Here is a 23,209-nt window from a genome sequence, read left to right as displayed (position 1 = left end):
GGGACACCGGGAGCCGGGGCGGCAACCTGGGAAGGCAGAACCCTTGCAGGGGCCTGGAGCGACAGGCGGGAAGGTTCTGGAGACGACAGTGAATCAGTAAGAACCACCTGTTTCACACGCGGGCTCCTCCAGGAGGAGACGAGACAGCGGCACCCCTTGCTTTAGAGTCAATGTTTCTCGAAACTACGCTTGTCGAGTTAAGAGGGGAGGCGGAACAGGCCAGGACCACATTCCTTAAACCTTTCAAAGGTTGTGACGTGGCTGTGGCACTGGTTCTGGGCTGTTTGTCCAGAGCACACAAACTCTCCGCTCGGTAGATGTGAAGGAAAAGGGCAGGGGGGGCCATACACGAAAACGAAAACCGTGCGTATGCGTACAGCATTTTTACACTGGACATAAATACTCACGGTGGATAGGACAGCACATCTCCTCGCTGAGTCTGTAATCCACCACACGTTTGTTAAAGCAGCCTTATACGTAAGCGCTTAACTCCTTCTAAGAGCGGCCCGTGGACGAAGAGGGTTTCGCAAGCGGCTGGGATGGGAAGTTGGGGTAAGGGCGCTAGGCCGCGCACACTTGTTAAGAAGGCTTCGAAGGAACCACGAGACCTGCTGGAGTAGCTATGAGTTGTTGATGTCGGCCGGCAGGCTAGCAAGCGGGGAGCCCTGCTTTCCCCGGGCGTGCACAGGTCGGGGAATTGGGGGGGTGCGTGGAGAGGCAGAGGCTATGCTGGGAGAACAGGGAAAAAATGTGTAGTCCGCGTGTGATTTTGCGTGTGGGAGGGGCTGATGCACATGCTCCCTCTGGGGAGAGATCCTGCCTCCAAATCCCGGGGAAGCTGCATACGGCTGGCATGTCACAGCTGCTGGAGTCGGGGGCTCGAGTCCCAGCTCAGACTGATGCGCACCGGTCTCAGAAAGCCCGCGAACAGTGCCTGCCTAGCCTTCACTGTGCACTCCACCTACCACCGAACCACCCACCTTCCCCAGACATAACCATGAAAACACCTTCGAAAGAAATGAATTAGTGTGTGAAAGGCATGGATGGATTTTATTTATTACCCTATATCTACAATTTAATTTGAGGTAAAATATAAGCAACACATAAAAATGCCTATTTCTGCTACCATGTAATATAATTCTCCATCGTGAATATTGTGATAAAGCTAATGAAAACTCTATGCCATCACGTACTCTAGCTTCTCATAGCTGGTATTTTACAACTCTCATTGTCTGTGAAATCCAACCCACGTAAGATCCTCCCACAAATGGCGCAGAATATCAGGGGGGGGGGCACGTCCTTAGCTTATTGGCCCCTCACTCCCCACACCGGAGCCTCAAAGTTACAAGTAGAGTTCTAAAATAACGAAGGCGCTGAAAAGCCCTACAGTCTGATCCGAGCTGGAAGTGTTCCAGAGAAACCCACACCACAACAGGTTACATGATCGCGAGGCTTTAGCGTCTGTCCCTGGGCTGGCCCAAGCGCTCATACCTGACCTTACACTTCTGGTGCGTCACGCGTTTGATCCAGGTGCCAAATCTCAGTAGAAGAGGTTCCTGTACTTCGTCTCTAGGCCACATGCCGACATGCTAACCTCACTGGCTTGTTAGGTGATCCAGACGGTGGTGTTTTAATTATGATAAAAAACATATGAACCATGATAGACAGCTTAGGAAAAGGTTTAGTCAAATATACAGATACTAACTGTCCACTCAGTCGTCAAAGAGAGCCGTGAACAAAAGGATCATTTAAACGATTTTTCAAATAGAAAAACTAAAAGGACTGAACTATATCACAGGTGTTTCTTCACTGCAGGAGCTGAGATGTTCCAGTAGGAGAGATCTTCGCTTGATTGGAAAATAAACACCATAGCTGAAGGCTCTGTTGATACGTAAAAAATCTGATGAGATTCATCCCTGTCATTTTCCCTGTCATTTTTCCAGCATTGCTGTAAAATCCTTATAATACATTCCAAAGTAAACCAGCCATTCCAAATCTACAGTCACTCTGCTCTTTAATTCAATTCACAGAACTGCTGAAAAAGTAGACATTTCTATCTAAAAGTAGAAAAAAAGGTTTGTATAGAAGGTATTTCTGTTATACAAGTATATTACACGGCTTGGGGCAGTAACAGGTCCGAAAAGCTCTTCTCACCCACTGATACTTTAAGCTAAAATAGGAGAGAAAACAAACAAGCAAGAAACCAGGTTATTCCGGTTACAGGAATTTAACACTGGCAAACAGCAAAACTCAATCAACACTTAAGTCCACAAACTGACATTATATGGCAAATTCCCAGACAAAAAAAAAGGTCTTTTTAAAAAAGTGCACTGTCGGGTACAGATCAGAGCAACTACTGTGAAGCCAGACCCTATAACCATCGTCAACTATTCAACGGCTCGGGCTTAGCGAGGTTCGACGGCCCCAAAGCAGCAAGCAGCGGACTCCTGGTGTAGAGCTGCCTGTCCTGTTAACAACCTGGCCAAGTTCAAGGTTTTAAGTTAATTAGGCAAGATGCACAATGGACGGTGCATCTTAGCCAGACTCTGCAAATGCTGCTTTTGTCAGTGTAGTGATATGGATTCAGAGTGTATTCCAATGGAGAGGGTGAGATTTGCCCTACAGATTAGAAACAAAACATTTTCCTTTTAGCGCAAAAGTGTTTTTACATCTAAGACTCACAAACACTGATCTAAGGAAAATCTCTCTGCTTGATCCTCTAACTCAAACCATCCAGTAGGGCTTACACTTGACCTCCTGTGACCCGAAGGTGCGGGGCACCATTTATGGCTGAAGCAGGGAAGACACACTAGCTTCTGAACACACAGGCGGGTTCAGACGAACATTAGATGGCACCCCGGACACAGAAGCTGATTTACCCTAGGAGGGAAGAGGTCTACCACGTAGGGTCTGGTTCTTGCTTGATCTGAGAGTTTCCATCAGTCTCCTTTATTTCTACCAAGAAAAACAAAAGGGAACTGGTAAATTGCACTATGAATGCAAATCTGTATAATTATAAACCCACTCCTACCAAACTATGTACTAAAATAATTTAATAGGAATCGTAAGATACTAAAGGTAACATTTTCAGAGACAACGTTCCTCTAGCAATCAGTTCTAAATTGTGTTACTCAAGTTTTCAAAGTAACAAACACCTTATTGCTTATCTATTAAAAAATCTAGGTTAGAAAGTAGTCACTGCACTCGTTCAGGATTCATTAAGAGTCATTTGGAGAAAACGGAGCAAAAGAACCACAAGTCATCGCTAACACGACGTTTCTGGACGTAAACGACAGATCCAATTCACCCCGAGACAAAAGAAAAAAGAAAACACAACCGCAGGGTTCTAGGAGGTAGTGTGAAAACCACAATCAATCCTTCGTCCTGAGCACATTCTTAAGGAACTTCAGTGTTTGGCAGCTGGACAAATAACCCTTTTTACCTTCTGTCGCAGGAACCTCCAACTGGCTGGGCTCAGCTGATTCTGAAGAGAAACACATGAAGATTTACTCTAATACTGTTCTAAAGTCGCTCTCACTTACTTAAAGGACCTAGAGGAAGCAAGGAGAAAGCCCTCCAGACAATGTACACAAAGCACAAGTCCCAGATGCAACGGCAGCCATAGCGTCTTGGGATTAAACATGACGACTCAACCAGACTCCCCCAAATCTCCTTTTCGGGCATGTGTTAAGTTACCTTACACAAACCAAGTCTTAAATAACAATTGTAATTAACAAAGCCCTAACGTGAAAGAAAGAAGTTCCTTTTTAGGTCTTTCCCCACCTTCCTGTGGATACCTTTTTGATAGAATAAAAGCTTTTCGTTGCTTTCAAGCGGATCACAGTAGCAGGCCTCAACGCTGGTTTCTAAGGAATGTTAAAAGTCACAATTTCCCCCTGACAAAACTGGGCTGATAACAAGCATTAGATATGAATGGCATAAAGGGGTAAAGTTAGAAAGACACGCTTGTCCCTAAAAAATTACACTCTACAACACTGGCCTCCTAGTTCCTGACCTCCTTTCTGCCTGACCGGGACTGTGGGGTCAGATGGCATGTGGCCCACAGTTCTCAGTCAGGACCCAGAGCTTGAGCTCTGAACACAGGAGCCAAAAACACGAAGTCTGACTGTGTAAATGACTTTCCCTGAAGTTATTAGCACATGTAAACAAGTGAGGCCCCACAATTTTATGTGATCCACTGTATCGCAAAAGTAGGAATATTTCTGTTTTACCCTGCTGAATTTACCTTGTATCACTGGGCCTTCTGACTCACTCTGATCAACCAACTCTGAAAAAAAAAGCAGATTGATTTAAACAATAATTTAATGATATGCGGTTACAATGGAAAAGCATTTTTACATACATTCTCTATTTGGATGCTTCAACCTTGCCGTAACAGGCACTATTTTCCTTTTTTTTTAAAGATTTTATTTATTTATTTGACAGAGAGATAGCACAAGTAGGCAGAGAGGCAGGCAGAGGGAGACGGAGAAGCAGACTCCCCACTGAGCAGGGAGCCCGACGCGGGGCTCGATCCCAGGACCCCGGGATCATGACCCGAGCCGAAGGCAGACGCTCAATCGACTGAGCCACCCAGGCGCCCCGGCACTATTTTCCTTATGACAAGAAGGGAACATGTATTAAGAACTCTGGTATGTCCCATCAGAATAACTAATTCATAGTAATTACCGGAAAGTTCTACTAAACACTACTGTACAAGGATAAGAACAAAACTGAACTTAATTTTAAACGTAAGGGAAGGGGACAGGAAGGCTTAAAATACAATACTCTTTGAAACTAAAAATTACACAGAAGACAGATGCACTGGGATTAATAAAAAAAAAAAAAATCTGAAGGAAAAAACCATCATTGGATTTCTTTAAATGACCAAGTTCCCTGGTGTGATTTAAGTAGAATGTCAGAAAGAGGATTAAAGATCTATGAAGCAAGGCCTATGTCCTCTTTCATCACTGACACTACTGGATACTAACATATTTGGCCAAGAAAGAGAATATATTAAAAATAGAACCTATAAAAAAGAACTCATGGTTTAGGGGTACAACCAAATGAATACATTTTATGATAAAGTGAAACCCAAAACTTGGGAGGCAAAAGAGAGAGAACAAAATCTATGACCCTGAAGAGTGAAGGCCCCAAACAGGGCCAACAGTGTGAAGCAGAACAGAAGGGCAGGGGGCATCTACAGTGAGTGCCTGATTTCCCGGGGGCAGGGGGAGGGCTCTGCTGCTCCAGGGGCCCCGGAAACTCCATAACATGACACTGGAGGGGCTTACGCTCTCCCAGCAAATAAACTACAGAACTGAGTACTCAGTGTAGAAGGGTTTTAGAGTTAGATTAATACCACCTGGAAAAGAGACTGAAGCTCTAACGGTACTGGGGAAAGAGAATTCTCACTTGTGAAAAACTTTAATAAAGTTAACAGAACGTAAGACATGTATGTATAGTATTTGCTAAAAATGCGATTTTAAATGTTATGAACAAGGGGGGTGGGAGGATGGGTTAGCCTGGTGGTGGGTATTGAGGAGGGCACATTCTGCATGGAGCACTGGGTGTTATGCACAAATAAGGAATCATGGAACACTACATCTAAAACTAATGATGTAATGTATGGGGATTAACATAAGAATTAAAAAAAAAGTGAAAAAAAAAATAAATGTTACGAACATCAGGGAATTGGAAAACCACATACATCTGTTCGTGTAACAATATTTGAGAGCCCAACCTGTGCCAGATACTGGCTTAAATTTTTTTTTTTTTTTAAAGATTTTATTTATTTATTTGACAGAGACACAGCGAGAGAGGGAACACAAGCAGGGGGAGTGGGAGAGGGAGAAGCAAAGCAGGCCTCCTGCTGAGCAGGGAGCCCGATGCGGGGCTCGATCCCAGGACCCCGGGACCATGACCTGAGCCGAAGGCAGACGCTTAACGACTGAGCCACCCAGGCGCCCCTAGATACTGGCTTAAATATTAACAGAAGCAAGCGACATCACATTAAAAGACCTACTTGTTTCACACAGCAATTACACAATAATAGTAAAGGAACTGCAGTAATATTATCAAATTCAGATTGTACTTCTTGAGCACATAAAGTACGACTCTACGTTAGGGGTCAACAAACTTTTTCATAAAGAGCTAGTGAGTGCATATCTCAGGCTCTGCCGGTCACAACGGTCTCTTGCAGCTTCCCAACTCCACCATAAGCAAAGAGGCCAGGAAATGTTCTAATAATACTTTATTTACAAACACAGGCAGGAACTCGCTGATCCCTGTTTAAGATGTTTGACACCAAAGGAGTTATTTACACTGCTCGAAGACTCTCAAAATGGGCACTAATATCACCATTTTATGAACGAATAAACTGAGATTTAAAAGACTAAGCAACGAACCCCATTTTACACGTAGAAAAGTGCCTGGTGCCTTGACCCTGAGGCTACACCACCAGCTCTGCCTGGTTACTGCGGGAGGGGGGTAAAACACTACTTTCTGTGAGCAAAGGCACACGCACACAGTCTCTCCCACCCCAGAAAAGAAGAAAGGAAAAGACTTCATGAAATTTACTCACGGTTATTAATCACAAGTCCTGGAAATGGTCTAAAGGGAGAAACAAATTATGTAACAGTTTATTTTTGTTCTACAAAATTTACATGTATATTCAGTTTAACTAATATTTAACTCAAGTCACTTACATGTTAGAATGAGCAATGTTATCCAACTATGTTTCAATCTTACACTTTTTAATCTTGAAAAGATAGACATATAACTACTACACACCATCATTAGATAAGGCCACACTAAAGATGGTGAAAACAACAGAAGCCAAGAAAAAAAGAATACAGTAATTTCAGTGACATAGTCTAATGGAAGCAAGCTTTTATCCAGACCCCTGGGGAAGAGCATGGACCATGGACATGGGTTAAGTGGGACAAAAACGGGATTTTTAGGGAAAGGGTACTGGGAGAAGATAAGCGGGTGACAGAAAGCCTTGGGAGGTTACCACATGGGCTATTTCCAAGAGCCAGTCCTAAGTGATTTGTACTAGAAACAACTGGGAATTTAACAATGAACCGACTGGGAAGATTTAGTGATAGCAAAGTTTTGGGGAGCTGGAAAGCGTGAAGATGACATGGACTCTTGCTTAGGTAGATGGAAAAGAGGACGTCTGCGGAACACCTACTGGACGAACACGTATTAATGTGATCTCACGATGCTGTTAGAGTGTAGGTATAATCATCATTCCTGCTCTGTGGATAAGGAGCCCATTCTCAAAGGTGACAACTACACTTTTATGGTACAGACAAGGAGACAGAATGACCTGACTTGGGATCAGATCCCTGTCCGACCTGAGCCTGGGATGACATTCCTAAGACACATGCTGGCCAACTGCTTTCTGTAGTGGGTCAGCCAGTAAATATTTTCGGCTTTGCAGATCATACGGTCTCTGTCCCAACTGCCCCGTTTTACCCCTGTAAGCTGAAAGCTGCAGTAGACGCTATGTACTGCCAACTGTATGTAACCGTGTTTTAATAAGGCTTTATAAAAACAGGCAACAGGCTGGGTCTGGTCCATGGGCAAAGGTTCACTAAGCCCTTGCCTTAAAAACAGGAGAATTAAGAGTCAGCTCAGGCAGAAGAAAATCTCACAGTAGAAGAACTCAAGTATTTTATGTGTTATATGGAAAATTGGATCCTATTATTACCTAGGACTACATTCTGGAAGATGACTTAGCCTCACGATGGACAGAGTCATTCTTACGAACAAGCGGGGAAGGCTCACTTACCTAATGACAGTGAATTTAATGAACTCAGCAGAATCTAAGATCCTCCTCATGGAGCTGATTTCCAGGTAACTGGGGGCTTTGAACGACACTCCGGGGGGCATGCCGTCAACCACCACACAGCCAGGGTTAATTGTGATTTTCCTGTAGGGAACTTTCACAGGGAAACCCATACCAATAGCTTCACCTAGGACAAGACAAACAGCATAAAAGCACAGGTCAACCTATCATCTCCGAAGTGGTTAGAAAGCACATGAGCAACATTAAGGACAGTCCCCGCAGTTAATGACAGTCAAAGTACACGTCAAACAACCTTACCTCCGAACCTCAGTTCTACTCGCTTTGATGGTGACCATCACCAAGAGTTTAACACAGCTAACGTTTCCTTAGGAAAAAACTTTAGAGAAACCCGAACACCTGCATTTCTTTTTCTTTTTTTTTTTTAAAGATTTTTATTTATTTGACAGAGAGAGGGAACACAAGCAGGGGGAGTGGGAGAGGGAGAAGCAGGCTCCCCGCTGAGCAGAGAGCCCGATGCGGGGCTCGATCCCAGGACCCTGGGATCATGACCTGAGCCGAGGGCAGACACTTAACGTCTGAGCCACCCAGGCGCCCCAAACACCTGCATTTCAACTTCATTTCATTTTATACAGGAAGACAACAGCTATCCGAGCATAATCTACCATTCGGCTCTCACTGGAAGGAAATGTCCTAGCTTACTGCAACAGCACTATGCAAATGCGAAACTCACCAAATTTCCGACTGAAGAGGTCGTTCACTTGCTCTCTGAGCTGTCTCGCTTTTTCAACTTTTGACAGCCTTTCATTATCGTCATCTAGAAAAGGCAAGAGGACGGTCATAGCTAAATAATGCAATTTTAATTCCAGGTCAATTTTTAGGTGCTCTGAGTGAACTCGCTTCATGTCTTGGGAAGATTTAAGTATTTTACACTAATCAAGGTTGAAATGACTTGACCAAGTGATTTGACTCTAACAACAAACCGAAAACACGATGCCTCTGTGCCTTGTAACGTTACAAGGAACTCCGCCGGCTCTTTTGTACAGATTTCCTCAACAAGGCACTGGGTACTAGCTCACTCTGCGTCTGGTAACTGCCTAGAGCTTTCTGGGAAGGAACCGACGAGGTGATGTGTTTGGATAGCGCTCTCTGCAGGGCGGACAGGGGCACAGCATGGCACAGAGCGAGTCCCGGGAACCCGAGTCAGTCGAGTGAAAATCCGAACACGGAAAACCCCACAAGTGAGAGAAAGGCAGAGAAATCGTACCTGGAATCGTCACCTGAATGATGTTAAGATCTTCAACACCTGATGCAGTAGTATTAACGTTGGGCGATGAATTTATTTTTCCTTAAAATAGAAACTTCAGATTAGAACACACACAAAATGTAATTAAACCAGCTCTATTGATGCACTTAAAATTCAGACTACACAAGATAGTATTTAACCCAATTCTGTGTAAGGGTTGGTCCATCTGATGGTATACTTTGTCATTCTGGGGGAATTAAGCTTCCTGAAAGACCGCTCCCCACCCCCTCACCCCCCCACCCCCGCCCCACACTCTTTTCTCTTTCTCACTGTGCTCAGTACAGCATCAGACATACAAAGATTCTCATTTATTAAATAAACTCAAAATTGTAAATCAGTCAAAACCACATTCTTTAATGAGCATTCTTGGTTTTAACTCAGTAGCTGTTCTTTCAACGATTCTTTTAAAATTACTGCTGCAACGTAAGTTTCCCACAGCACACGTTCTGTAGCAAGGACACTCACTCGGAGGGCTCTTCGAGGAGGAGGTGCTCTCCTTAATTGCGGTCTCAAACATTTCAGGCCTGAAAAACAGGAAGGGAGAAAAAAACATTGTGTGCTAATAATCCCATAGTAAAATGTTAAAATTAAACAAAGATTTAAAAGAACCATTTACTTTCTGTACATATACATTCAATTCTTAGTAATGGAAGAACAGAAAGAACATGTCCCTCGTCTAAAGAAACATATACAAAAACCCCAATCCTAATCATGATCACAACACCAACCCAGGTCCGTCTAGCTTCAATTAGTTTCTCTTTCCCATGGTTTCCACCATTATATCCTGGAAGGATCCAGTGCTAGACCTGAGAATGGAAACCGGGAACATGCTGTATGCGGGCAGCATGGAAACAGAGGACAAGCTTGTGAAAACTTAAGCGCGAGTCTTTCTCTAGGAAGACGCAGAAGCAGAGGCCTTAGCTACTGCCAGACCTCTCCAGCCCTCTCCAGCCCTGGCCAGAAGTACAAAAGGTGGCCAATGTGGTTGGCAGTGTCAGCTTTGAGCATTTGACAATACCGCTGTATGACTCAGAAGCAAGTATTAATAAATGGCACCTAAAATTCACTTCCATTAAGTTCAAATAATTCTTCAACATCAACATATATTTTTAACTTCTGATTATTCCCATCCACTTCAATTGTGTTGGTCTAATTCACAGACCTCCAAAGCCAACAGAAATTTAAAATATTCTGGGGGCGCCTGGTGGGCACAGTTGGAAGAGCATCCGACTCTTGATCTCGAGGTCATGAGTTCAAGTCCCACAGTGGGTGTAGAGATTACTAAAAAAAATAAATAAACTTGGGGCACCTGGGTGGCTCAGTCGGTTAAGCGGCTGCCTTCAGCTGAGGTCATGATCCCAGGGTCCTGGGATCGAGCCCCATGTCAGGCTCCCTGCTCGGTGGAGAGCCTGCTTCTTCCTCTCCCTCTCCCTGCTGTTCTGCCTACTTGTGCTCTCTCTCTCTGTCAAATAAATAAAATCCTTAAAAATAAATAAATAAATAAACAAACTTAAAGAAAGAAAGAAAAAATATTCTGTACGCTGGAGAAATCATAGGGCTTTACAAAACTGAACAACTGCTTAGACCCCAGCAGCATCAACCATTAACAATAAGACAGTGGTATATTGAACAAAATCAAGCTGTCATCCCTCTGACAAGCTACAGCCCTCCTTCCCTCTTATAACCAGTTACGAAACACTTAACAGATCTACAAAAGTACAGCTTAAAGAGCCTTCTTTTTTGCCTCCTAGAGCTAATGAGGTCTTGATACAATGGTGAACCCAAGCACCAATCTGCCCGCGTCAGAGCACTGGCGCTGCACGGCGAGCCTCCTTTCAGCTCACTGCCCTTACTTTTTAATGATGAACTTAATCTTGGCCTTGTTTCTGAGTATCTTCTCCAGCCTTGGAATGCCAAAGGTGGACGGCCGCCGGAATGGCACGCCCTCAGGCAGGCCCTCCACATAGAAGTCTTCTGGGAAAGATTCAAATAATGCAAACGGTACTTTCACAGCTTGCTTCAGGCCAAGGGCTTCGCCTGTAAAACACACACAGACGTTTCTATTCTTTCTCATGTTCGTCACTTTTCAAAACTCCTTTGTAAAAAAAAAAAAAAAAAAAATCCTTTCTAAATTACATTTTGCAGCTACTAAAATTATATGTATTTTTTTGAAAAATCGTATTACTTTCAATTTTAGAAAAACGTGTTCAACTCTGCAGTGCTCAGAAAAGTGGGAGAAATGATGGCATCCATGCTCGCAAAACACGTGCACTTCCCATGACAGTAACATTTCAACGCTGCACATTTTATTCTGCACACATTCTTAGACTACGTGAAAAAGGCTACCATAAATTTTAGCGCTAATATTTCAAAATAAACTTACCGCATTTTTCATTGAAAAGATTCTCAACTTTCTGTTTTAGGTCCGTGATTTTGGCATTCCAGGCCTCTGCAAGTGAAAAACAAGACAGTTAGTAGCAATACTTCGCAAAATACATCTATGCCCAGCAGTTTCTTATTTTATTGTGCATCTTTAAGAAGTACAAAAAAGGGTGCCTGGGTGGCTCAGTTGGTTAAGCGACTGCCTTCGGCTCAGGTCATGATCCTGGAGTCCCGGGATCGAGTCCCACATCAGGCTCCCTGCTCAGCAGGGAGTGTGCTTCTCCCTCTGACCCTCCCCCCTCTCATGCTGTTTCTCTCTCTCTCTCTCTCTCTAATAAATAAATAAAATCTTTAAAAAAATAAAATAACAGGGCGCCTGGGTGGCTCAGTTGGTTAAGCGACTGCCTTCGGCTCAGGTCATGATCCTGGAGTCCCGGGATCGAGTCCCGCATCGGGCTCCCTGCTCAGCGGGGAGTCTGCTTCTCCCTCTGACCCTCCCCCCTCTCATGCTCTCTGTCTCTCATTCTCTCTCTCGCAAATAAATAAAATCTTAAAAAAAAAAAAAAAAAAGAGAGAGAAATACAAAAAAAATACATAGGTTTTTAGCACAGTCATGTCTTGGCAACTACTCTAATCCTACATTATTAAACGGTTTCACTGTATTACTAATACACTGGCAACAAATGACATAGGCTAAAAATAAAAAACAAGTGAAAACCAAGAAACCTCCCAAAAAACGACAGCACCTTCTATGTGCCAGGTATGGTGCTACCCTTTAACTTAGTACTTGCAATCCTCATAATAACCCCACAAGGCAGGAAGTAGTATTATCCCCACTTTACAAATCCAGAAACTGAGGCACAGAGGGGTTAAGTAGCTATTATAGTACGTTTAATAGCTCATATATACCAACTTACCAAATAAAAAACAATTCACCTAGAAAAATAAAGTGTATTGGTTCCTTTTATTTAAAATGATGAAATTAAGAAAAAAAGAATTCATATTTACCAAAGGAAAACTCTCTCCCTCGAGGCTTGAAGGGAACATTAGAACCATTAGTCTGGGTAGGGGTTCTAACCGCGGAGGTTTGAGGGTTGCTGCTATTAGGGCCTGAAGAAGAATTAAAAGGAAAAAATCACAATCAATACATGCACCTCACCACGTTTAAGCACTGCTTGTGATGTCCCTGAAAAACCACGTGAAGTTCAAACAGTACATAAGCACTACCAATGCAAATGGGCACCGAGGCCCCTGCTTACAGCCTCCGTCCATTTTTCTGCTTCCGTCCCTACCTTCGGCCATTTTCGTCCCAAACAGAGTTAGCTTTCTGGAGGATCTGACGAATTCCCAGCTCACTCAATGCTTCAACGCGCCCCTTTGGAGTCATCTAATTTGGGGGTAGCTACGTCTGCTTACGCGCTTTTCTTTCAACCCGTGAACATAATCCAACTTCAGGTACTATCCCCACTCTGAAGCCTTCCTTTGGATTCTCTAGCTCACTCTGAACACATCCTTCCTTTGAATTTAGTACAAATTAGAAACAGTGTTGTAGGAAACTGGTTGTTCTTCCATTGAATGAAAAGGACTATTAGTTTTAAGTTATTCTTATAAAACCAGGACCTGACTCTTCTTTATGTAGAGGTCACCTAATGCTTAAATAGTGAGTTTATTTAAATCTGAAGCCAGCCAGCAATCTTTAAAAACAAAAGAGCCAAAATAATAGGAAAATAAAAAGAAATTAAGGTTCCTCAGATTTCTTTAGAAAATAACCAACATTCTGGGGCACCTGGGTGGCTCAGTCATTAAGCGTCTGCCTTCAGCTCGGGTCATGATCCCAGGGTCCTGGGATCGAGCCCCGCGTCAGGCTCCCTGCTCAGCGGGGAGCCTGCTTCTCCCTCTCCCGCTCCCCCTGCTTGTGTTCTTGCTCTCGCTCTCTCTCTCTGTCAAATAAATAAATAAATAAAATCTTTAAAAGAAAAGAAAAGAAAATAACCAACATTCTAAAGATACATCTTGCAACTCCGAATTTCCCAATCTGCAGAGTATCTGTAGACTCTGGGCTTCCAGGGTGCCTGGGTGGCTCAGTCGGTTAAGCGTCTGATCTTGATTTCGGCTCAGGTCATGATCTCAGGGTCCTAGGACAGAGCCCTGCATCTGGCTCATGCTCAGCCCGGGGTCTGCTTGTCCTCCTCCCTCTGCACCTCCCCCCACTCAAGCGCGCGCGTGCTCTTTCTCTAAAACAAATACATAAAACCTTAAACAAATGAAATAAATGTCAAGAACCAACATTCTACTCTTTAATTATTTCAAAACTCCTGAATAAAACAACAGCTTTCTTAAGATGGCATAGTGAGGAAAGCAAACTAGCAGCCTGGGCTAGCTGGCGGGTACAACCGGGAAGAGGCCATCAGTCCAGCCCGTCACCAGAGCCCTGCACAGCTCACACCTCCGCTTAGGCTCCGTACTCATGAGGCAAGCCTTCGATAACAGGGTGAGACGGGAAGGAACTTGGGAGCAGCAGACAGAATGGACCTGACTGAAATATCTAGTTCTTAGCCTACATTAATAAAGCAGCATTCGGGTTTACAGTTAAGTGAAATAGCACCACGCACCCCCTGGAAAAGCTAAATTTAAAACAATGACAAATGCTGAGGACGGGGAGGATGGGGGGCAACTGGAAGGCATCCATTGCTGGCAGGAGTGTAAAATGACAAAACCACTTCGGAAGACTGTTCGGCAGTCTCGCAGAACGTGAACAGCTCCACGACTGTGCTTCTAAATACCTCCTCAAGAGGAGAACATATGCTGCACTTTGTACACAAATGTTCGCAGGATCGTTTTTAGACAAGGCTGGAAACAAACCCAAATGTCCACTGACAAATGTATAAACAAAATGTGGTGAAGCCACACCATGGAGGAACACTCCACAATAAAAAGGGGATACTGAAATATGCCACGAGTGTTAAATCAGAAAGCATTATGCTGAGAAAAAGAAGCAAGCCATAAAGAGTAGAGCCAGTAGGATTCCATTTATATGAAATTCCAGAACAGGCAAAAGCATTCCGTGGTGACAAAAAAGCAGACCGGGTGGGGGGTGGAGAGTGCTGGGTGGCTCGGTCGTTGGGCATCTGCCTTCGGCTCAGGTCATGATCCCAGGGTCCTGGGATGGAGCCCCGCATCGGGCTCCCTGTTCCTCGGGAAGCCTGCTTCTCCCTCTCCCCCTCCCCCTGCTTGTGTTTCCTCTCTCGCTATCTCTGCCTGTCAAATAAATAAATAAAATCTTAAAAAAAAAAAAAAAAAAAAAGGCAGACTGGGGTTGCCCGTGGGCCCGGCTGCTGTGGCCTGCGGGGAGCAGGGCAGGGTGATAGAGATGTTTCAAAAATTGACTAAAGTGGTGGCACCAACATTTTCCAAAACTCAAACCCCACAGCCGCAATGGGTACGTTTTACTGTGCATAAATTATGTACATTTATTTTTTAAAGTAAAACAATTCCAAACAAGCATGACATATCATTTAAAACAGAGTATTAGTATGGTGCAAGCAAAATACCTCCCCCCACCATTAAACTGCCAAAAAGTTCCTGGACATGGACACAGCTTTTACTACATACATCACCTTAAAATACTAATGACTACTTTATGGTATTTTAACGAATATTACTTAAATTCAGAGTCCATTTATAGACTTGGTGAAGCAATAGAAAGTTATCGTGGGACAAGGACCTCTATGGCATGGGGAACGTAATATAAACCTATTCTCGGGCGCCTGGGTGGCTCAGTTGGTTGAGCGACTGCCTTCGGCTCAGGTCATGATCCTGGAGTCCCAGGATCGAGTCCCGCATCGGGCTCCCTGCTCGGCAGGGAGTCTGCTTCTCCCTCTGACACTCCTCCCTCTCATGCTGTCTCTCATTCTCTTTCTCTCAAATAAATAAAATCTTTAAAAACAAAAAAACCAAAAAAAAACCTATTCTCTGTTAATCTGAAGGTCAAAAGCATTTTATCACAAAGCCATCACCGACCTTAGTCCTCTCCTTTTGAATTAGAAACCAAAAGTATAGTGTGCGAAGTGAGGGTCTAATCCTTGGATAGTATTTCTTTCAATTTAGAAACAATGGGCATTTTTTTTTAAGATTTTAATGATTTGTCAGAGAGAGAGACACACACACATAAGCGGGTGAGCGGCAGGCAGAGGGAGAAGCAGGCTCCCCGCTGAGCAGGGAGCCCGACGTGGGGCTCGATCCCAGGACCCCGGGATCATGACCAGAGCCGAAGGCAGATGCTTAACCAAATGAACCACCCACGTGTCCCGAAACAATGGGTTTCTAAGCTGGTATGTATAATAAATGGGTTTATTACCCAACCTAAAGGGCATCCCATTCCTATCTTGTCTCCCTTGCTGATTCTACTGCAAAGCAAGAAAAGTATCAACATTTACACGAGATCATTCTAGATAATATTTATTTGTATTTAATAATCAAACCCTCAAAAAATAAATGGAGATTAAAAACTCATGTCCATACAAAAACTTTATTTTTTTTTAAAGATTTTTTTTTTATTTATTTGACAGAGACACAGCGAGAGTGGGAACACAAGCAGGGGGGAGTGGGAGAGGGAGAAGCAGCCTTCCCACCGAGCACGGAGCCCAATCCCAGGACCCTGGGATCATGACCTGAGCCGAAGGCAGACACTTAACGACTGAGCCACCCAGGCGCCCCTATACAAAAACTTCTATGCAAATGTTCATAGTAACATTATTTTTTTTGTTTTTAAGATTTTATTTATTTATTTGACAGAGAAAGACAGCGAGAAAGGGAACACAAGCAGGGGGAGTGGGAGAGGGAGAAGCAGGCTTCCCACGGAGCAGTGAGCCCGATGCGGGGGGCTCGATCCCAGGACCCTGGGATTATGACCTGAGCCAAAGGCAGATGCTTAACGACTGAGCCACCCAGGCGCCCTGTAACATTATTCTTAATACCCCAAACCAGAAACATCCCCAATGTCCATCTGATAAATGGATAAACAAAATGTGGTACATCTACCCAATGTGGTATTAGGCACCAAGAAAAAGAAATGGACACCTATTAGGATGGATATTATCTAAAAAATAGGAAACAGAAGGGGTGCCTGGGTGGCTCAGTCGGTTAAGCGTCTTTGGCTCAGGTCATGATCTCGGGGTCCTGGGATTGAGCCCCAGCATGATCGGGGCATCTGCTTCTCCCTCTCTCTTTGCCCCTCCCGCTCCCCCTGCTTATGCTCGCTTACTCGCTCTCTCAAATAAATTAAATCTTTAAAAAGTAAGAAACAGAAAATAGAAAGTGGTGGCAAGTATGTGGAGAAACTCAAACACTTGGTGCGCTGCTGTCGAACACGGAGCTGTGGTGGAGAAAGGTGTAGCAGTTACTTAAATGAAGGGGATTCAGTGTTGACCGGGCAGTTTTGACAGGGGAAGAGGACAATGTTCAGGAGACGGATGGTGGTGATGGTCGTGACAGTTGCATAACAATGTGAATGCACTTAATGCACAGAACTGTACATTTAAAAAATGTAGACCATTAGAAGGGTCCATCTTTGTTATATATATTTAACCACAAATCTTAAAAAGTGGACAGAGGGGAAGGACTGCAGTACTGGGACAAGCTACAGCTACAAGACAGATGAACCTGGAAAACATTCCGCCAAGTGAAAGAAGCCAGTCACAAAGGATCACCCACTGTCCTTCCACTTACATGAAATGTAGAAAATAGGCTTATCCAGAGACAAAAAAGTATATGAGTGGTTCCCAGGGGCTGCAGGGAAGGGGAGATGGGGAGCAACTGCTATATGTATGGGGGCTTTTTCCTGGGTGATGAAAAGGTTCTGGAGTTCGACTGGTCTGACGGTTGCACAACCTTATGCATATACTGAATTGTGTATGTTAAGCAGTGAATTAAAAAAAATAAAATGGTGAAATTTATGTGAAGTATATCTCAATTTAAAAAACAGCATATGAGTTAAGTACCATTCTTATTACCGTTTTACAGATGTACTAACTGAAGAAGAGATTTTCAGTAATCTGCCTAAATGACGAATGATGGAGCCCAGACTTGAAAATCCAAAAATGTTAGCACCAGAGCCTGTGAATTATTTTGTTTTAAATTCTCCCCGCCCAACCAAGAGACCTAAGAATCAATCTGCTAGGGAATTCTAGAATGCTTCCTGCTTCTGTAGACAATGGGTCCAGGCAGGTCTGGTACTCCATCTCCCCTATGTCTTGCCTTCTATGTACATCTGAACCTGGAGCTCAATTGGTCTTCTTGTATCCATGGAAGAAAGGACAAGAGGAAACCCAGAGGCAGTCTCATAATTTTTGAGCTACTAAAGGGTAACTTACCTTCAGAATTTCTTTTATGTAGAAAAACAGGCATCTCCCTCTTTGTAAAATCAGTTGTTTACAACAAAATACAATTCTAATTTCTACCTGGTACCCTTACTTCTATAGACCCAATCACATTAACATTATTACATGAACCCTTCGTTTCTCTATTTTCCTAACATCTAGCTGATAACTAAGAGTTTACTTATACTTATTTTTTTAAGTAGGCTCCACACCCAACATGGGACTTGAACTCACGACCCTGAGATGAAGAGTAAGCCTATTCTCAGAGTTGTGGGATCAGGCTCCACATCGGATCTGCACTCGGTATGGTCTGCTTAAGATTCTCAGATTCTCTCTCCCTCCCTCACCAACGCCCAAAAGGCAGGGGGAGGAGGGGCCTGGGGTGTGTGGGTGTTGTGTGTGGTGTGTGTGGTGTGTGGGTGTGGTGTGTGTGTGTGTTGTGTGTGTGTGGTGTGTGTGGTGTGTGTGTTGTGTGTGTGTGTGTGTGGTGTGTGTGTGTGTTGTGTATGTGTGTGGTGTGTGTGTGTGTTGTGTGTGGTGTGTGTGTTGTGTGTGTGTGTGCGTGCACGTCTGCACGTGCACACGCCTGGGTGACTCAGTTGGTCAAGCGTCCAAATCTTTTTTTTTTTTTTTTAAAGATTTTTTAATTTATTTATTTGAGAGAGAGAGAATGAGACAGAGAGCATGAGAGGGGGGAGGGTCAGAGGGAGAAGCAGACTCCCCGCCGAGCAGGGAGCCCGATGCGGGACTCGATCCCGGGACTCCAGGATCATGACCTGAGCTGAAGGCAGTCGCTTAACCAACTGAGCCACCCAGGCGCCCCAAGCGTCCAAATCTTGATCTCAGCGTTCTGAGTTCAAGCCCTACACTGGGCATGGAGCCTGCCTGGGATTCTCTCTCTCCCTCTGTGCCCCCCACTCAAAAAAAAGGAGAAAAGGAGAGAAAAGAATCCCACATGTTCCTCTCTGCAACCTTACTTTATTGCAGGCAATAAAAGCATTTTAGGGATCTTCTTGCAAGATTACAATGTGCTCTAGGAACATCATGTAGACTACTGTGAAAATTTCAATCAGAATGATTCAGAAATTTAGCTTTATCACAGGTAGCTCTCTTCATGGGCAAGCCCGGTTTTGTAAAAATTCATTTGCATAAAAACAAACAGTAAACTGAAGAATTAGTGGATATACTTAGTGAACTGGAGAATCATCAGAAACCTGCCCCAGAGTGGCCTTACCTTCCACAGTGACCTCAATTTCAGGAACTTTTGAATTACTCCCAGGGCTCCGTGGTCTTTTGGGTGACTGCAAGGCTATAAAGTAAGCACATGATCACTTTTGCATATTGGGGGGGGGGGAGACCAGAAGGGGATGCTTTATAAAAGCAGATTATTAAAATTCATATAGTTTGGATCTTTGCAAAGAAACCTGAAGAAGTAAACTGGTAATGTAATCCTCTGAGTCTCCACAAAACTGTGGAAACACGAATGAAGGAGGATGACAAGCAGGAAATTTTCAATGAAATGTTTTTAAAGGGGAGGGAGGAGTCCATTACATAAAAAGCAAAGAAACAAACCAAAAGCCCCCAATAGACGCTAGCGCATGATTCAGTGTGATTTAGGTAATGTCAATAAAGCATGTTTTACTGCACGGAAGTATAACAGAGTATGTATGATCTCTTACCTTTAGTGTTTATTTTACTAGCCATTCCAGGAGGCAGGTAGGAAATAACTAGTTCAGGTCTAGAGAGAAAACCAAGAAATATTAGAATAGCCAGCATACTACTGGTCTTCACAGCTAGTAAACATTATCACGACCAGTGACTTTTTTTTTTATAAAGGCCATCATTCTGTAATGTGACAATGCATTCTGTCATCATGGACAAAAACAACCCTCATTTTTCCCTCCCACCATGATCTGCTACGTGATTTTGTGAAGAGTAAATGACTTTTTCTGTGAAATGAAAATTAACGGACACTAATTTCCGCAAGTGTGGAAATCCTGCAGACGTGTAAGTAAGACACACAAGCACGGAAACTCAGCTGCCCACGAGTGCCTCAGGAACACTGGAGCAGATACAAATCCGCGTCTTCATCCTCCATTCAAGTACTAAGGAATGCTAAGAGTCAGCACAGTGTCTGTGACCAAGTCGAACACCACCCTGGCGAGGCAGGTGTCCCCCTTCTCCTTGTACGGAAGAAGAAAATCTACACGGGTTCAAGGATAAGCCAAGGCAGGGGCCTGGGCCAGGGCTGCAGCTCAGAGCTGCGCGTTCCAATCCAAACGACAAAGCCTTAGCCATCGCCCACAGCTAGGAAAAACTTCAAATGGAAATAGAACTTTACTGCTCTGATTCCAAAAATGACTATATGGGCAAATTGAACTTACTTTTTAACAACAAACTTGATTTTATTACTCCCACGGACAATCCTTTCAAGGCGTGGGATTCCAAACCAGGTAGGGCTGCGGAAGGGAATTCCTTCTGGCAAGCCTTCTACATAAAGGAACTCGGGGTTTGATTCAAACACGGGGTATGGAACTTTTACTGCCTCTGTGAGTCCAAGAGCTTGAGCTGCAAGTTAAGAGAACATAACGTATGGAAGGTAAAATGTTATGGACATTCTTTTTAAAAAATTTTTCATTTTATCAAGGTATAGCTGACGTAAAACATTACATTAGTTTCAGGCATAATGATTTGGTATTTGTACAAACTGCAAAAGGATCACCACAGTAAGTCGCGCTAACGTCCGGGCATTCTCAAATGTGTTATGCAAAGACTCCCTACCATCTAGCAATCTCCACTCAGTATTTTTTTTTAAGGGGAGTCTCCCACTCCATTATTGGAAGCATTTTGCGTAGTATATTGTGCAAAACTGAAGAATGGGCCTAAAAAATAAGTATTTTGAAAAAAGACCATTTTAACACTTTAACAAATCAAAAGGATAGTTCCATTATTAGTCAAAATGATCTCTGTGCTCTGGGCAGAAATGAACTATGGGCCACGGCACACTGACAGAGACAAGTCTGCTGTTGGTAGATACAAACTGCATATGGTGCACCTAAGCGGAACTCATCAAGTTAGAGAGAGCAGAGGCAGAGATGGAAGATTCCCAATCCGGGACACAAAACATTAACACCTTTTAATAATGACGGATGGGAAGGCCCCGGGGGTACTGCTATCGCTCCCACTCCTTACTTCCTTCTCCATGACAGACACACCCAATCAACTGAAACACTCTTGCTGAATCAATCTCCTCAGAATCCTCCTCAAGACAGCGCTCCAGGAAACCGCTGTCAACAAATCTACGTTGAAACAAATGATGAAACCTATTTGCTGTACGTGCGGTGTTAGCCAGACTCGAAGTGCAGACAGTGGGATTGGGCCTTCCCCCAACCCCTCCCTTCCTCTCCCATTTGGACATACCAGAAAATCTAATCTGAGAGAAATAAAGTAACTTGCTCAGGTTAGGTAGCGAATTTAGTAGCAGAAATAAATGAAAACCCAGTTTCTGGGACCTTCCTTCCGTAGGTCCTGAACGGCTATAATTCATTCAGAATGCTGCCTTTCATTTAGGTTTCTAAACTAAGACATAATCACTGGGTTTTACTTACCGAATTTCAAATTAAAAATCTCCTCCACCTGCTTCCGTAGCTTGGTAATTCTGACATTCCAGTCTTCTTTGACTAGAAAGCAAAAATAAATGTAACCAACAACGTTCCTCCTTGGTGCGGTCACAAAATTAGGCTGGATGTCGTTCTTCCTGGTTATGTTCTTTTTTAGAAGAATCGGATCCATCTGACACACAACCCTGTATCAGTTTCGGGTGTACAGTCCAGTGATGCTCTGAATTTGATTTTGTTTAGAAACAAAACCTCTGGGTCTTAAGGAAAAGAAGGGTTCCCTGCACCTGTCAAACATGAGAACTTCAGGAAGACAGAATTCAAATTTCAGTTCACACTGTAAATAAAGAACTTGTTCCTAAGAATGCTCTAAATGAGTGGTTTTCGAGGGCTCTTCCTTGGAGGAGCACCACAGGATCCTGTCAGGGCAGGGCGGAACAGCCATGCAAGGGCCCGGGCACGCCACGCCTTCCCAGAACAGCTTTGATTGTATCAGCTTTCTGTACAGGCATTCCTTGTCTTATCAAACCGATGTGTGGCTAGAAATGCACAGAAAGCGAAATTTCAGTATTTGCAGAAACACATGGGAGAGATACATACTAAAGGGATTATGGAGATGTGACTTGACACTCCTCTCATCTATATTCTGGCTTATTTACTTCCCCTTATTCACAAGACAACCACCATCCCCTTGGAAATAAAGGGAAAATAAGCCATTGCAGAAGACACGTAGGATGTCACTTACTTAACAGACACTCAGGGCTTGTTTGGTGGAGCTGTGGATAGAGAGAAGCAATGGAGGGTGATGACGGGAGGGGCTGGACAAAGAGAGGAGACGAGAGAGTAAGCAAGAGAGAGAAAGAGAGAGCAAGAAAGAGGGTAGGGTAGAGCACAGGGATCGCATTCAGGGTGGAAGTCATCTGTGTCTGTGGACAGAGGCAGTGGGAAATGCTGGGAAAGTTCTGGAAATAATGCTAAAGGTCAGTGGCCTGGGAAAATCTCGTAATACACTTTACTTTTACTGTAGAAGTACTTTAAAACTCTTACTTTAAAAGAAAACCTACCATCTCAAGGGTTTCATATGGTGTGGCTCAACCGTTCAGCCAGAGGAAGAAGTCTGGTACAAACCAAAAACCATTACTAAAAAACATCGTGACTCTTCTTCTCCAAGGTCAAGAGCTTCTGTTTACTTGTCCAGTTTCTGCCTCACCCTACACCTCCTCTGCTGGTAAAGATCTCTGCACTACTCCTCCCGGGAAGCAAGTAACCCTCCCTGTCCTGCCCCTTCAAAGCTCAATCATCTGGTTAACTCCAGGAATTTCTCACATGTGACACATGTGTATCTGTTACAAAATTGAGGGCAAAGTGCCCCCCCCAGTGTGTTTAAGCATACATCTTTTATCAAATCTCATATGTCACGCCAAGAATTAAGCAGACCTTTCTAATGGCGTAACTAACTCTTGTCACGCAGTCTGACGTGAATTGGCCCAGCAAAAAACGGATGCCTGGTTTACTGGCAGACCAGATGAACATTTTTGCTGGAATGAAGAATGACGACTTTAATTCTTGCCAAGGTCTCCTACGAATGGTGGAAGGCTAAGTATCGTTAATGATTCAGAGCACTGAGACTTTTCTTTTGAGGACAGGCTTTTCAAGTATCTATGTCAGAGGACAAGAGATCAAGTACAGCTGACAACGGGAGCCCTCAACCTAC

General features: G+C 43.8%; 1 protein-coding gene across 9 annotated transcripts in view; it reads right to left on the bottom strand.

Moving 5' to 3' along the window:
- Positions 1-1,023: 1,023 nt before the first annotated feature.
- The window catches only part of GTF2I (general transcription factor IIi), a 108,399-nt gene continuing 86,213 nt past the window's right edge, over positions 1,024-23,209 (bottom strand). For 8 of the 9 annotated variants that reach the window (XM_034988688.1, XM_034988693.1, XM_034988691.1 and 5 more), the window contains 16 exons: positions 21,487-21,558; positions 20,263-20,446; positions 19,558-19,616; positions 19,113-19,187; positions 12,510-12,611; positions 11,503-11,568; positions 10,973-11,156; positions 9,585-9,643; positions 9,081-9,161; positions 8,547-8,630; positions 7,799-7,982; positions 6,584-6,612; positions 4,247-4,288; positions 3,443-3,484; positions 2,880-2,955; positions 1,024-2,170 (listed from right to left, as the gene is read on the bottom strand). In XM_034988688.1, coding sequence (XP_034844579.1) covers positions 2,897-2,955; positions 3,443-3,484; positions 4,247-4,288; positions 6,584-6,612; positions 7,799-7,982; positions 8,547-8,630; positions 9,081-9,161; positions 9,585-9,643; positions 10,973-11,156; positions 11,503-11,568; positions 12,510-12,611; positions 19,113-19,187; positions 19,558-19,616; positions 20,263-20,446; positions 21,487-21,558 — 1,322 coding nt within the window. In that variant the 3' untranslated portion in view covers positions 1,024-2,170; positions 2,880-2,896. The remainder of the gene's footprint in view (positions 2,171-2,879; positions 2,956-3,442; positions 3,485-4,246; positions 4,289-6,583; positions 6,613-7,798; positions 7,983-8,546; positions 8,631-9,080; positions 9,162-9,584; positions 9,644-10,972; positions 11,157-11,502; positions 11,569-12,509; positions 12,612-19,112; positions 19,188-19,557; positions 19,617-20,262; positions 20,447-21,486; positions 21,559-23,209) is intronic. The other variant, XM_034988690.1, reaches the window with a different exon arrangement.

This window comes from Mirounga leonina, unplaced genomic scaffold (genome assembly GCF_011800145.1).
Source record: "Mirounga leonina isolate KUSES-001 unplaced genomic scaffold, KU_Mleo_1.0 Mir_454, whole genome shotgun sequence".
NCBI classification, from domain to species: Eukaryota; Metazoa; Chordata; class Mammalia; order Carnivora; family Phocidae; genus Mirounga; species Mirounga leonina.
This window is presented reverse-complemented; position numbering and strand designations above follow the sequence as displayed.